The 17,000-nt window shown below is 37.2% G+C and overlaps 1 protein-coding gene across 2 annotated transcripts in view; it reads right to left on the bottom strand.

Annotated features, from left to right (window-relative positions):
- IGF2BP2 (insulin like growth factor 2 mRNA binding protein 2) overlaps nt 1–17,000 on the bottom strand; it is a 68,630-nt gene that overhangs the window by 14,505 nt on the left and 37,125 nt on the right. For both annotated transcript variants that reach the window (XM_070946451.1, XM_070946452.1), the window contains exons 4-7: nt 15,595–15,646; nt 13,621–13,684; nt 6,569–6,841; nt 3,702–3,836 (exon numbers count right to left, since the gene is read on the bottom strand). In XM_070946451.1, coding sequence (XP_070802552.1) covers nt 3,702–3,836; nt 6,569–6,841; nt 13,621–13,684; nt 15,595–15,646 — 524 coding nt within the window. The remainder of the gene's footprint in view (nt 1–3,701; nt 3,837–6,568; nt 6,842–13,620; nt 13,685–15,594; nt 15,647–17,000) is intronic.

Here is a 17,000-nt window from a genome sequence, read left to right as displayed (position 1 = left end):
AAGACTTCACTTGTGGGCATGAAAAATCTGTTTTCTAAAAACTAACCTATATATTCTGCAATTAGTTAACAGCAGAATAGTATCAATAAGCAATTTTAATTACTTTACTACAAGAAGGAAGTCATGTTATTGGGAAGCAGGAGGTTGTGTGAGGTAGACTTTAAAAATTAATAGAGATGTGTTTTTCTAGGGAGTTATACTTCTTGGTATTACTCCAACCCTTAAAAAATTTCCCGATGTGGAACTCTTCTGTTTATTCTAGTAATTTGAGTCAGTGGGATATAAAGTGAATACAGACAGGTTCAATCAATGGTGCACAGTTTAAAAATAAGAGTAAGATAATAGTGTTTACTATTCAACTTAAGTTAGCATTTCTCTGTACTGAACAAAGTAACAAGCTTGTAGTTGATAAAATAATGTGGACCCACATCTTTACTCTTTAGAGCAGCAGTCCCCAACCTTTTCATTGATGGCACGGCACGGGGTGTGTGTGTGTGTGTGTGTGTGTGTGGCACACGCACACAGTTTAATTGATGTGATTGGCTGGGTGCATGCTCGAGTGTGAAGCTCCATTTGCACAAACAACCTCCGCTTGCGTAAGTGGAGCTTCACGCTTAAACACAAGTGCCCTCTACTCAAATGCCCTCTGCTTATGCAAATGGAGCTTTGTGCATGAGCGCAAGGGCCTGCTACTTGCGTTGAGTAGAGCTTTGCATGTGTGTGCTTGCCCACTGCTCACATGGCCTGGTTTCAAACAAGCCATGACTCAGTAGTGGGGCATGAACCGAGAGTTGGGAACCACTGCTTTAGTACCTTTATCTCAATCTTACAGAGAGATATTCAAGTTTTACTTTGCAATTGTTCATATCTACTTTGCTTATGGTTATAACTTGTCATACTATTTACTTGACTCCCAGTAGCTTCTTCCCCAGCTCTAGCCTTCTTAGCTGATAGTTATATTGATTAATCTATTAATTTTTTAAAAGATTTATAGAACTGCCCATTTTATGCAGCATAACCCTCGGTGCTCCACAACAATAAAAACAGTAAAAATAGTAGAAAAAACATAAAATCCAAAACAAAACTTTTGACACCTCCAAATACAATACATCATCACACATCTACAAAAAACTTTATAGTGTTCCACCCTCATACTAACTCAAATGATGGTGGGAAAAGCCAAGATTTCCAGGCTTTTGGGGAGAGTACTTCCTAAGGGTCTGATGATTTTGCAAAAGGCAACTACCCAGAAGGCACACTGCTGAGGTGGCCTTTTGGTTTTAAAATTATTTAAGCAGTGGTGAAATGCAAATTTTTTTGCTACTGGTTCTGTGGGCGTGGCTTGGTGAGTCATGTGACTGGGTAGGCATGGCCAACTTTTAAAAAAACTTTTTAAAGCATTTTTACTACCTATTTGCCTGAACCGGTATTAAAAAATATGCTTTAAAAAAAATTAAAAAAAAGGTTCCGATGATCATAGCTATGCCGCACGATTGTCGGAACTTTTTTTTTTTTTTTTACTTTTTTAAAGCATTTTTTTACTACTGGTTTAGGCAAATAGGTAGTAAAAAATGCTTTAAAAAAGTAAACAAAGGTTCTGATGATCGTGCAGCACAGCTGTGATCATCTGAACCTTTTGTTTAACATTTTTAAAGCATTTTTTTACTACAGGTTCACCGGAACCGGAGTGAACCGGTAGCATTTTACCCCTGTATTTAAGCCAATTTACATTCATCACCTCTATTTACAAAGAAGACCAGCCTACAACAATGAATGTATATATAGGGGTATATGTGTGTGTATAAAAAGAGAGAGATTTTTCTCTCACTTCTTTTACTTAATCAATTTAGAGTGGGCTGAATATTGTAGCTTCCCGTCTTGCTAACTTCATCTCTTATATTTATCCCTCTCAAATGATGCCGTACTACACCTTCCAATGATTTCTGCAACCATGGCCTATGCTGAAAAGTGCTGGAAGCTGAAGTTCATTATATACAGCTTCACAAAGAGAAGGATGGGACATTTTTCTCTGGCTGAAAAGGCCAAAGCTAAACTATCAAAGACATTTATCTAACAGTATGTAGTGATGTGAACAAAAGCATCCATGACAACACAACATACTATATAACACACTATGGTCACAAAACACATTCCTATCTAAGTCCAGCCATAGAAATCCATTGGCTGAATCGGTCATAGTATCTCAATCAACCTTGTGGGGGGAAAAACTTTCTTAAGCCCCTGAAGGATATAAATCTAACTAATAAATAAAGTTCTAAGAGCTGACCTTTCCCTAATCTATTCTTCTGGCTCAAGGTTCCAATTTATGAAGAGGTATAGGACAACAGCAGGGGATTGAAGGACAGTTTGGGTAGGGGTTCCCCTTCAGTGGATCCGATTACATTCCAAGGTGAGGAGGGTCCCCATTCTTATGCCCTGCTGGAAAGCCAGAAAGAAATAGCTTTTCTAGACAACCTTTTTATATTGATCCCAGAGCCACCAATGTAGGCTTTCTTTTCTTTTTAGTATAGTTGTATGTTACATTTTATATCATCATCATCATCATCATCATCATCATCATCATCATCATCATCGTGTTTTATTTACATGTATAGTAATCTTCCTAGAATTCAGTTGGATTGAGGCAATATATAAATTTTATCAATAAATACACTTCTAGCCATGTATAAGTATATCAAATCAAATATCTGGCATTAGAAATGCACACCTTCTCAAAACTGAAGCCAAAATCAGGAATGGGCAAAATGATGAGGGCAGGGAAGAGAGAGGCATATTACAAAGGCAATTTTACTTAATTGCTTTACAATGATACACTGGCAGCAAATTCTATCTAACCAAAAGTTCTCTGCTCCAAGAAGATCTTTTCCATTGCATGAATACACAAATGAACCTTTTTGCCTAGCCCATGGGTGAAAGCCTCTACTGTTCAACCAATCTGTCTGCATGCATCTCTATAAGTGCATTCAAGCACATGTGCATTCATTACCTCATACAGATGCAATCCTTCCCAACAGTATTATACTCTGACAGTGACTTTGCGGTATCTTGTCTCCACCTGCCAGTGGTTTCTAGTTTTATGCTATTCATGTTTTCAAAATAATGTAATTTAAAATGCTGGTGATTTAAACCTCGTGCTTTATAGCAGGGGTGTCAAACTGGAGGCCCAGGGGCCAGATGCGAAGAGAAAAAACATCACGATACATCACATGATGGCAAAGTGATGCAGTGAGTTTGACACCTGTGCTTTACAGCAAACAAATTTGCCTGATGGTGCATCAAGGAACATCAGGCCAGATCATCGTGTCCAAATAGCAAAGAAATATCAATTTATGAACTGTCAAAAATATGCTAACCAAAATCTTTTTGACTATCTTTTACAAAAATTGTATTCCCTTTCTGGTTAATTTTAGGGTGCATTTTTTTCTTCTTCAGAGCTTTGACTTCTCCTGTAGCTAAGTAAAATATTTGCAAAGATTATCCAAGTAAGATTATCCAGCACAAGAACGGAAAAGAAAGTCTATACTCCTTAAAGTTTTTTGTATGTAGCTTTGATAACTGTTTTCATATAAATGTTGTTTATTAGTTAAAGTTCTAGAGATCACCTTCCTCTTGAATATTTTTTTTTAAAAAAGGAACATTTTTCATTTCCCACCTTCCCTGACAACATAAGAACTACTTACGATTTTGTTTCTTCAGCCTCCTTCTGCATAATATCAAGTATCATGCGACATGCTTCCGAACACCCTTCAGGGGTGGCATGAATGGTTATTGGTTTCTCGGCAGCACCAGCATTTTCTTTTCGATGAATGTCTACCCTGCAGCAACAGAGTGCATACAAAGAAATCTGCTAGGGATCAGAGGATGGTGCCTAACCTGACACCTTGATAAAACAGGCAAATAAAAAAAATAGTATTACAAAGATACAGAAAATTATTTATTTGCTTTCAAGGCTAATTCAAGGGACGTATTAAGACTTTGGAATCAAATAGATTTGGTTCACATGTTATTCCAAAACAATTGTTTTGATAATGGTGTGAATTTGTGTGCTCCTTCCTCCACTCTGACTTCCTGATTCATGACAAATCATACTTTATTATTATATTTGAATAGCATTTGCTGCTTTGCATCCATTGTCCATAAAAGCTTGCTCTTTTCTCAAGTTCAGAAAGTAATTTGTTTAAATGGGGCCTTGTGTAAATAAAGGTAAAGAATACACAGCTACTTGTGTCTGAATGAGACACTCAAATCTAACCATCTCTACAGGAGCCGAAATGAGATTTCCCCCTTTCTAGTGACATCATTTATAAAACGTCCCTCTTTAATAGAAATCAGAGAAAAGATAGGAACCACACATTTGACAAAGGACAAAAGACCTTTGGTGTGCTTGTGTCCTGGCTAGTCTTGAATTAAAGTATAGAGATACTTTAATTCAAGACTAGCCAGGACACAAGCACACCAAAGGTCTTTTGTCCTTTGTCAAATGTGTGGGTGGCCTTCTCAGGCATTTACTGACTTTAAGAACACATGCTTTCCTGATATTAACACAATTTACATGTATTGAGAAGCCAAGCATTAATATTAAGTGTAAGTGACCTTTCAGAACAGAAAAAAAAGGAAGATCTTGTAAGGCTTCTGAGAGAGGCCAATGCATGTAGAAATGTAGAAATGATTGTCTCCCATGGCTGATTATCTATGACCAATAACTCATAATGTAGTTTAGGCAGTTCTTTGCACTTGCAATAGTGGTGAATATCTGTAGCTCGGGTGTAGGATGAGGGTGAAGGTTTGTTCTCCGAGTTTAGCTTGTGGGTTGGTTTCTGAACGTTTTGTTACCAGGGTAGGTAGCATTTTCAGCAGACTTTAGGGGATGGAAACTCAACTGAAGATGTTACCTAGTCTGGTAACGAAATGTTCAGAACCAACCCACAAGCTCGGAGAACAAATCTTCACCCTCAGTTCTTTGCACTGCCATGCATTTCTGCCAATGAAGACCTTAAGGAAACAGGCCCAACTATCTGACTCTGCATGAGAACAATTTGACAGGAAAGAGATTGCCAGACTGAACAATTAAAAATGCCATTCAGTTTTTTTCTGAATTGGCCTTCATTTAGTACTAGCATCAAAATTTTCATAGAGTAGGGAACAATATTGATACAGGAAAAAGAAAAAATGGAGATTACAAAGAGACAGAGAATAAGAAAGACATAAAGGGGAAGAGAGAAATCTTTGAATTTGCAACTATCTCCAAATACATCTAGCCTTCTAAACAGGCATCTTTGATGGAATTTGGCTGACAGAGTAGCTATGTTGAGGCTATATACAAAAAGAATGGATAGAAACATATCCATTCAGCAAGCATTTATAGTTACAGTTACAATTACAATTACGATAGATAGATGCGACCATTTGCAGGAAGCCTAAGATATATGGACCAATATCTGTAAGTCCAAGCATATCTAGGCATCATCATATAGTTTGGTTCTAAAAACACTAGATCATTATGTTGCACTGGCAAACCGTATCAAAATGTTTTTTGAAAGTGGAATAAATGTCAAAAGGTGAGAATGGGCACAATCCTGCGGTCTAGGCCCAAATTCTTTTTGTGAAATAGTGAAAACAACAGAAAATGAATAAAAAGTCATCTATACTCTTTAGCTACAGTATCATTCACAGTATTTTTAGGAAAATAATTACCCAGGAAAAATGATATAAAATTTCAATTAATAATCTGAACAGTACTATATACATAACCATTGCAGTCTCAGATACCAAGCATTACAGAATACAGTGATTGCAATTTTTCCTTGCTCTACTCAATAGGTGAGCTTAGGAAGGTTTTCTTTTAAGGGTGGCCTACAAATATTAAGTAAATAAATGGCATTCTTAATTCATGCAGGCTGATATACAATTTGCCTTCAGTAAAATACCAAGCATCATAGTGCAAGATGTTTCTAGTGGTTCTGGAGGTAAATATACACAATATTTAAATACAGATAAGAAGGTAACTTCCAAGCTCATGCCTCCAACAGATCACTGAAGATATTATTAGACTTAATTAGAGAGCTAACATTGAGATGAAGGATCAAATAGTAATTCCACAATGATTTATACTATTTATGACAAAATGAGAAACATATTTTTAATCTCATCAGTTGGCTGAAAATATTTCTCTTTGAATAGTAGAAATCATCCAGAGGTGGCTGAAAAGAAGCAGAAAAAAAAATCTGGAATGGGGAAAACATGCTGGGTTACAGTAATATCTTAGAACAGATGAGTAGAACCTGCCCATAATTTTGAAAAACAAGATGAGTGAAGCTGACAGGATAAACATTAACAGGACTACAGTACCTATTAAAACATTCCTAAGAATTTGTACAAAACACATCAATAGTGAGTTAAAAGGCTTTTACACAAGGTAACAAGCTTTTGCCATGTAATGCACAGACGAGCTCACAGTTCAGCATTCGGTCCAAAGATCACAAGCTAAAGACACGAAGCTTCAAACAGAACCCTTATAGAAGGAAATTAAACCATATGTGATACTTACTTGGACTGGGTTTGCTTAGTAAGGTTCTTTATGGTCAAGCCCTCCTTTCCTATGATCGCACCAACAAATTGCGTGGGGACCAGGATCCGTAGAGGGAAATCGAGCTGTTTGGGCTGCGAGGAGCCCCCAGGGGAGGGGCCCTGCTCTCTGGAAGAGTGGCCCCCACGCCGGGATCTCTGGGTGGGCTGAGGGGAGCTCACCTCGTCATCTGGGATGTAGGAAATCTTGAAGGAATAGTTCTCAAACTGGTGACCACTAAGCTTCTCAATTGCTCTAGAAATACAAAGAAAGGAGTGGGGAAAATAATTACTACAAGAAATGTTTACTTCAACACACCAGCCTCTGTAACAACCTGCTTCAATGTGGCACCTGAAGGTCCATGATCACCATCCATCCATATACCCCAAATAATTATGGGAATTATAGTTTGGAGAATGTTTTTTGAAAGAAAATCATGCCAATTACATTCCTGGTTCCCTACTTGGCATACCACCAATACAACAGATCACTGAGGATATTATCAGACTTAATTAGAAAACTAACATTGAGATGTTTTATTTCAATATGCTTACTAAAATAGAGGCATGTGACATTCCTAATGTATGAATGCATATCTGAATTCTAATGGTTGATTTTACCTTTTGGAAATCACAAATGCCATGATAAAACACAAGAGGAATTTTGAAATATTGAACATTCAAAATCAGAACAAAAATCCAAATTATCTCAGAATATCTAAATATTATATGTGAGCATATGATCGCAAAAGTAGATATCTATCAGGAGCCAATATTTTCTATTTACCGGTAAAAGGCATTTTGATGTTTATAATTGTAATCTTGCCTTAGACATAATTTGGCTGCTATGTGCTTTGAAAGTACAGAATTGTCACATGTAGAAAAAACCATCACAAGTAGATTGGGCATGCACATTTCTTTGAAGCAGGTATGTAAAACTTCATGCTTACAACCCTGATCTGGATCATAGGGACTTGAATGAGACTCCATTTCCCCAATCCATGTCTCTTACTTCCCAAATGGAGCACTTACCTTACAGAAGAAGATAAAAGGTGTTGAGATCAAGCAATAATGGCATTGCAGGCATTCTAGTTTCTATCACCAAGTGGCATCTATATTTTGGTCATTCCACATTTTGCTCAAGCAATTCATGCAGAACAACATAGGAAGTACAGACTCCCCACTTCATACTGTATGACCAATAGCCAATCTTCTCAATTGCAGCATCTGCCCCCTGGAATACTATTCATTCTGGAATTTATCTGGCTCACATATTGACTGTTTAAAAGAACTTTGAAGACATGGTTCTTTCCCCAGAACCTGTTGAAGGATGGTGGAGCTTCTGTATTTCTTCTTTCAGTTGTGGTTAGAATGGTTTTCACCCCCTCCCCCAGATATTTGGGATTTCTTATTTGTATTATCTATATTTTATTAGTGTTTTTATTATAGGCTGTCTAGATACAGGGTTGGATGGCTTACAACTTGAATAAAGAAATAAAATAAGCAGATCTCTCTCTGTTCATCTTGCACAGAGAATGAAAGTGAGCAGGAGGGCACTAGGGAAAGAACCAAGTCTTGTTGCCTTAAATCCCACCCCAACATTTTTCTATATGCCCACGCAAGAAGCAGGTTTCAGTCTTTATTCTTAATGGCAGTTGTCCAGCCCTGTCTTAAAATGGAAAAATCTGGTAATGTTTCAGACTATCTTCAGCCATTTGGTTCAGAGACTTTCACTTCACTGACAAAACAAAGATCCTTCTGTCATCTATTTTTAAAGATACATTAATCAAAATTCTTTAATTATGAAATCAAGAGTACAGGCTGCAGTTTAGTTCTTTCAAAACATTACATGCTGAAAAGGCATGACACATCGAGGTGGGTGATTTGGTGAAAGACATCTACGTAAAGCAAAAGAGGCACTGATATATATTGCATTTACAAAACAAGATAGAAAATAAGATTCTAATAAAAATAGTTGATATTTTAGTATACATTGTTGATACAAGTTATTAATATTTCTAAAAAAACAAATAATACATCTTGATTAGAAGGCAGGGCATAACACAAGATAAGCTATTCTAGACACCCACTGTCTTTGATCGTGGATCCTGTTTGTCAAATCACTGCAGAAATTAGATATATTAAATAATTCCCCTCAATTGCACTGAATGGTTTTCCATAGTTACCTTAAACCTGTTTCTGCATTTTTTTAAAGCACAGATTAACCAAATACATTTTATTAATGCCTGAATGCCATTTGCAAATGATTCAACAATATTGTGTTACAGAGCAGGTACTGTGTAGAATGACTGTTTATAATTTATGAAATCAAATATGTTCCAAGAATTATTAGGAATCAGCAGAAATAAATGTTTGGCTTACATCCAGCTACATGATAGTTATGATTAAATGCTACTGATTTTTAATTATAAGGGGTGTATTATTTTAGGATGTGTTAGGTGGCAGAGCAATAATATTTTGAAGAAATAGTAAGGGATTGAGAGATATGATATAAACAAGCAATGGCTGAAATGATTGTGGAAATGAATGGCTCTGTTTTGTTGGGAGTTTTTTGGAAGCCATGAAGAAATGGAGAAAGATTTCTTTCTCTGAAGGATTTGCTAATCTGGAAGGTCATCTTGTCTGCTGGTTGTTAAAAAGGCTGACTGCCAGCTGAGTCAGCTCTCTGGTGTGGTAGCAAAATGAAATGAAGTCCAGGAACTGACATGTGAGCTATGCTTAGATCTAGAATGGCAATGGAGGCTGCAGTGACAGGATGCAATTCTATAGCTGCCATTGCTCCATTTGGCTGGAGCTAAGGTTAAAGTTGGTATCAGAAGACAGACAGAGGTCAGTCTAGCAGCCGAGCAGGGGCTGATCTAACGGGCTGATCTAACATGAATGTCCAGAATGTGAGGCCTTGATTCACATCTGACTGGGAGCCTCCAGTAACATCAGCACCCCAAAGCTGGTTGTATCAATTGTGAAGAAGGAGCTCAAGGGGTGCAAGTTGGACTCTAGATTTGTTTGGCTTCCTAAAAGTCTGAGGGATGCCTAATCGAAGGTAAAAATGTAGGCCATACATGAGGCCCTTGAGTGGTGGGCACTGTGAGAGGTTGCTATGGTTTGGCCTTTCCTAATGTTGTGATTTTTAGAGACTAGAATGAAAAGAGGACACATGGAACAATGAGTGAGAAAGGGTCAAATAGATCACTAGATTGTTGGCCACCCAGTTAATTGGTGAGATTGTGAAGTGGCTATTTTCCCTTGGGAATGCAGGGAATGTATTTAACACTGAATCTGCCAAGACAATCACAGCTGTAGTGAACCTAGGGAGATGAGGCAAGTGTGCTATTCCTGGCAAAGAAGAATTGATAATTTGATGTTGATTTCAATTTCTGGCTCATTGGCTCTGAACCCAAGACCTGGTTGTCAAATTACTGGAGATCTCAGCCTAAAATTGCTGAAGGTAAATGTCAAGTCAGTCTGTAAAAGGAGCTTGTTATTCAGCTTAACAGTTGATGAATGGATGGACTTGTACTATTGAAACTTTGGACTAGGTCAACTACTATTTATCACCCTGAGATCTGCCTTCCTAGGCTTGAGGTCCTACAGTAGCCTTGATAGCAAAGCTGGTGTGTTTGTGTATGATTTATAAAGATATCACACATGCAATAAGGTACTCTACTTTTGCAGTGGTAGGATATTGTATTTCTGTGTTAAAGTGGACTGCAGGGACAAGATGAAGAACCTATATGTGCTGTATCTAATATCAGGGCTGATGTTGGAATCCCCCAAATTTCTGTGTCAGAGGACTTTAATTTTCATGCTCTTGGATTTCAGTCTGGTAAATTCAGGATTTCATGACCTTCATGGCAAGCATGGGGTCATCACAGTAATCTCTGATTTAACATGCTGAACCTCATCTTTGCCTCCAAACAACTATGGGATGATCTGGATAAGCAGGGCAAGCCCTCTTCCATGATGAAATTAACTCTGTCCATATGATAATGACTGTTACCTGGGGCTTCTGCAAGGCTAACAGATCAATTAGAATGGTCCACCCCAAGTGGTTCATAACTGGATGGATTCCAGTTATGGAATTTTCCACCTATCTGCTAAATTGTTCCACTGATTGTTGGTACGCTGTTGACATCAGGAGGTGACCGTCAGTTTTGATACGATTTCTGGTGAGCAATCTTTCTCTGGTTGTCAATCTGTTTCATCTTGGTTTATTTACTAAGATAAATTGGCAAAGTAAACAAAAAAAGATTAAAAAGTTGAATGACTGAGTCTGGGTATGAGCTACATTTGGGCTTATTCCCAAGGCATACAGAATATTTGCCTGGCTACTATGACCATTTCAGACTCCAAACATTTCTTCAGATTCTTGACTATTTGCACACAGGGTCTAGAGTGGTGTCTGAGGGGACATTTTGCATATCAGCTGAGATTCTTTTTGGTCTTTGATGAATCTATACCAATAGTGGGTTTCAATTTAGTTTGCTACTGGTACGCTTGTGCGCGCACACTCACGCATATGTGCAACACTTCTGTGCATGTGCAGAAGCTTCTGTGCATGTACAGAAGCATCCGGGTGGGTGGGCAGAGCCTCCCGCTGCCGCCGCTACCAGTTCGCCCAATCCGGGGTGAACCCACCACTAATCTATACCTTATACAACTTGCACACTAGTTCCTTCAGAATACAGGTGGCAGCATGAAAGGCAGAAGCTGACATCAGTCACTGCTTCTTTGAAAAGGTCTGCAGAAGTCTTATTAGATCTCTCAACTAACTCTGATATCATTGACCACCATATCTTTTTGCACCCCATGAAACATCTGGGTACTGGAAGCCCTATTTTATAGTGTGTTGTTCTAATAAGTGGTTGTGTTATTGGCAGTATAACAGTAGCAAAACCATAAAAGTGATAGCATGGCAGTCTTATTTTAATGTCTGGACATTGTAGATTCTGGATGGAATGGAATGGTCTGAAATTAAATCCAACCAAGATAGCATTACTGATTGTTCATTGAGATTCTTGTCAACTCCAGTGTTGTCTCTTGAGGGAAAAGCCCTAAGGGAACAGGTCCATGACTTAGAGATTCTTCTAGCTTCATAGACATTGCTGGATGGTCAGGATTGGCTATTATACTAGGTAGTAGCAGCCCTGAGTATTCTGAAATAGCAGCTAATGTCCTCAGCTGGATATTATAGCTGGACTACTGGATTAGCATAGCTGGACTACTGCCATATGATCTACCGGGGCTACCTTTGAAGACCACCTTGAAGATACACTTGATACAAAATATGGTGGCTTGTTTAATGGCAGATATTGGTTGCTAGTAACATGTTACACTTGCATTTCATATTAGTTGCTCCTAAATTATTGGGTGCAATTCAAGATTTTTATTTTTCAGTGGGAGACCCAACCTTATGGATCCACCAGGCTTTAACACTAGGGCTTGCTGTATCTACTATTTTCTGGAAGATACTTATGATGCTGTTCTTCCAGGGAGCATCTAATGATTAATATCAAATATGATTTATTATGATTGTTTTATCATGTTATTACATTGTTTTGTGATATTATTTCAACATCATTTAATTAATTATTGATAATCTCATAATAGATCTTTTAATTATTGATTTATGATTCTAAACCACTGGGATCTCATGGCAGACACAATGGTATGTTAAATAAATGGCTTGCTCCAGTGGTTTCAACGGAATTTGCACCATAATTCTCAGTATAGTTCAGGGGTGGGTTCTACTTACCTTTACTACTGGTTTGCAACGGGATCGGGCGTGTTTGCTTCGCTCGCACGCCTGGATTCTGTGCATGCACAGAAGGGTCTGTGCATGCGCAGATCGCTGATGACAACACCCGGGGCGGTGGGCGGGGCCTCCCTCTGGTTTTACTATCAGTTCTTGCGAACCAGGGGCAATCCACCACTGGTAGAGTTATTTAGAAAATAAGCTGTAGCATATGAAATGAAGCCAATTTCAGTTGAATGAGAGAAGCTGAATAAATCAGATAAATCAGAACTATGATTGAATGTTTCAAACAAACTGGGTAGACTCCAAGAATGACAATGAAGATGATCAAGGATTAGTCATCAAAGTCCTATAAACAGAGATTGAAGACTGGGAAAGCTTAGCTTTGAGAAAGAAGAGTAAGGAAATATGATGGCATTCTTTAGATAGCTGGAAGGATGTCACTCAGAAAAAGATCAAGACATGCTCTCTATTATTCTAAATGCAGAAAAAAAGATTTAAGCTTCAAGAAAGCAGATTCCAACTGAGTTTTAAGAAAAAAATCCTATGAAAGAGCAGTTTAACATGGAATCAATTGCTTAGAAAGGTTGCAGACTCCATTTTACTGGGTATGATGAACTGGAGGCTAGACAAAAATCTATCAAGTGTACTTCAATTGGGATTCCTGCACTGAGCAGAGAGTTAGACATGGTGACCCAAATTTCTGGTTCTATGATTTCATAAGTAGGACACAAACCAAGGTTGCTCATTATTCTTCTGTGGATACTCATGGGAATGTATTTGCCAATCCTTTCCTTGGCATAGAATTCTTTTCAAGTAGTGCTTTAAGAAGTATTTAAATCTCATACATGGCACTTCAATCTGATAATATTTATTCTGCACTGCTCTCAAAATCAAAGATCATTAGCTGATTAGTATCAACTCTGACTCAGCAGAAAATTGAGACAGCAACAGATTGAAATTTATGTTATGACAGCAACAGGGGCAGTGGTGGGATTCAGCCAGTTCGCACCACTTCGGGAGAACCGGTTGTTAACTTTCTGAGCAGTTTGGCAAACTGGTTGTTGGAAGAAATCATTAGGGCAGAGAACCGGTCGTTAAATTACTTGAATCCCACCACTGAACAGGGGTATTCAGTGTCAATCTTTAAACTTGTAAATTCAGAAAGAAAATTTAAGAGAACCTGCCAAGAGAATAAACTAAAACGGCAAAGACCGGGAGAGGTGGAAAATGCAACTGAGACACTCATAGCCACTTACACTTTTGCTTCTTCTTTTGTTGCATATGTAACGTTGACAACTGCTGTCTCTGATTCTGTGTTAACTAAGAAACAAAAACAAAAGAAATATACTTGTGTGGTAACCAACTGGGAAAATTTTTAGAAAGGTGTATTTTATTAAATAACATCAGGACAAACATTTTTGTAGAGCCTTGTACAAAGACAAAGTTAATAGCAGATGAACAAGAAAATACAGATTGTGCAGATTTTCAATCCAAGAAAACAGGAATAGGGCAAATATTAGTGTGGCCAACTTTTTAAAGCAAACTAGTGAAGTCTGCACATCTCAAATTAGTAGGCAGATATTTTTTTTGCTGACTTTGAATCAAAGCTGATTCTTGGTAGCTGATTGGACAAGTCCGAAGCTTTCTTGGCAAGACTTCAGAAATGATTTGCCATTGCCTCCTTCCTGGTGCTGAAACTGTGTGTGATTGGCCAAAGGTCACGCAGTTGGCTTCATGCCTAAAATGGGACTAGAACTGAAGGTTTTCTTTTTCTAGTCCAGTGCTTAAACCGCTATCCCAATATGGCTCACAATAAGCTACTTAGAAGATATCTATCCTTCTGATAGTATATTTCTGCCATTTTAGAGTAATTCCAGGTTAAGATTGTTTTAAAGTAAATTAGAGAAAATGGCACAGAATAATATTTTATATAGGGAAAACTGAGTACAAAAATTAGAATTTTCATATTTGGATCTTTTTAAAAAACTGAAAATAAATTCTGAAACTGATTGAATTTTTTTACTAAATCATGTGAACTTGACAAAATTAGAACACATTATCATTCTATTGTCATTTATTTAGTTCATATGATATGGGAAGTAGAATTCAAATTGGGGTGAGGTTTGGTATCTAACCATTGCACATTTTCATAAAATGGCATGCTACAATCTGTATCTAAGATGAAGTGAATCCATCTGCACACAGTCTGAGAGCCACCTAGTTTTCATTATTGACATGATCTAAATAATTCTATGAACTAGTACCTTCATTACAGTCATCTTCTGGTTTAAAGAGATACTTTTAATTAGAAACAGCTTTGCGTTTCTTGCTACAGTACATAAACTGATAAAATATGCAGGCTCAAAATACTAAGTGTTAGTGGTCATTTCTGTAACAAAATACTGTGTTCATTGACCTAGCATTTCCTGAATAGCAAGAAAGAAGTAATCTATAATAAGACATTTAATTTGACACATTCTAAATGTTAAAAAATCATGGCAAGTAACAATCATGCTGAAAATCTACATTCACACCAACTTAAAACCTCAAGAAAGCTTTCATATTTCAAAGAAAACAATTGAGTCTCAGAACAGGATGATATCGTTCTCAACAGAAGCAAATAACAATGAATAAATACATATATACACAAATGCAGGACAATTAGATCCAATGGCAATGAACAAGCAAATCATCTGTTCAAGCTCCTTTTTGTTATAGTTACTGTAACCCATGTTGAGTCATCTAAAGAGAATTAACAGGCTGGAAATTCCCTTCCCACTTCTAAACAGTGCATATATGCTCACCTGAATTATTAATTGATTTAGAATCATAGACAAATGTCAGAAATGTGGAAATAACTTGGCTACCTCATCATGCACGTATCAGTCATCAAAACATCAATAAGAAAATTCCTATTTGAGCGTTTTTTAAATGTTTTTTATAAAGGAATATGAACCATTCTGGAAGTAGCCCTAGATCATCTTCCTTTCAATGGTTGTGCTGAGGTGAATAAATAGTCCTAGAACTTCAAGAAAACCTGTTTGTTAATGTTTAAGCATGTATACTTCACTAAAAATCTCCTTAAACATCACAAGGTCAACAGTAAACTTATTATCTTCAAGTACTATAAAGCAGATATTCAATAGAGACATTGGTCTCTAAAGAATGTTTAATATTAATAAAGCATTTTACATTATATAAAAACAAAAAGCAGTAAGAAATGTCTTTACCTTGTTCTACATTCTCTACTGTCCCATGTTGAGCTAAAAGACCATCTAGCACCTGAAATAGAAATCAGACATAAAATATAGGTAACAAAATCCTGAAAACTTGTCATTCAAATTAAGTTAATAAAGCACAAATCAGCTCTCTTCAACTCACTCCAACTTAACTTTATTAGCAGTCATAATGGAAAGTTATACTTGTTTGATTAAGATGATTGAAATCAACTTTTGAATTAGCCTATTTTTAATGAAGGATAAGGAATAAGAGGAATGTGATAAAAACATTTTGAAATAATTTTTTAGGGTATAATTTTCCAGACTTCTTTTCTGTTCTTCTTTGTTTTCCCATTGGTTTCATATAGTGAAAAAAAAGATCTTCATAAAATAACGGCTCTAAGACAGGGGAGTCAAACTCACATCATCACGGCAGCGCCACGTAACATAACAGGACTTTTCCCCCCTTCGCTAAACCAGGTGTGAGCATGGCCAGCGTGTGACACATCTGGCCCATGTCTGGAGTGTTAAAGTTTGACAGCCCTGCCCTAAGGGTTTTATAAATAGCTAGATCAATTCCCAACCTACTTTGATATTTTATGAGAATTAAATACAGTTGATAGACCAGGTATAAAAAGGACTTGGGGGGAGTGTCGATATGTGACTGCCGTATAATGAGCAGAACCAATGATTTGACCTTTTTAGCTGGGGAGGGGAAGGAATTGAAGTTTATTAAAGACACCTATTTCACTCCATAAAACCTATGAATCTTCTTCAAAAATGGGTCTTGTGCACATCTCAGTTTAGTATATCAGTCTTTCTCTTCCACACAAAGTCTAGTGCAGCCTTAGAGCTGAAAGATATAATGCATCCCTATGCTAGGCTAACAAACCAATCAAATTTCTAGTCTTCCATAGAATATAAGAATCAAAGCTACGCTTTCCCTTAGCTCGAGACATATAGATATATGTCTATATGTTTGAATATATGAATTGTCTGAATTATTTTTCCCCAAACTGGCTCTCCAGATGCATTAGAGTTCAATTACTGTAAACTGAGTTTTTGTGGGAATCACATTCCAATTTATTCGAAGGGCGTCAAGTTGAGAGAAGCTATTCTATATTACAAAAAGTAGTGACAGAAAATCTGCCAGGCAGTGTCAAGATATTGCTCAATTAAGACCCGGTGTGGTTTTCTACAACCACACTGAACAATGAATGTTTTGGAAGAAGAGTACAGAAATTTACAGCAAACAAAGCAACCACGAAAGCAGCTTCAGGTTCAGGTAACCAGGATATTCCAACGATTTAGCAAAGAAGCACACAACTTTCTACGTTTAAATCAGCTACACAAGTTATGCTGAAATTACTTCCAATCCCACAGACAAAGTCCGATATGACATCTTTTAAACATATTTT

This window comes from Pituophis catenifer, unplaced genomic scaffold, assembly GCF_029215685.1.
Source record: "Pituophis catenifer annectens isolate HBS135680 unplaced genomic scaffold, rPitCat1.0.hap2 SCAF_6, whole genome shotgun sequence".
Lineage (NCBI taxonomy): Eukaryota > Metazoa > Chordata > Lepidosauria > Squamata > Colubridae > Pituophis > Pituophis catenifer.
This window is presented reverse-complemented; position numbering and strand designations above follow the sequence as displayed.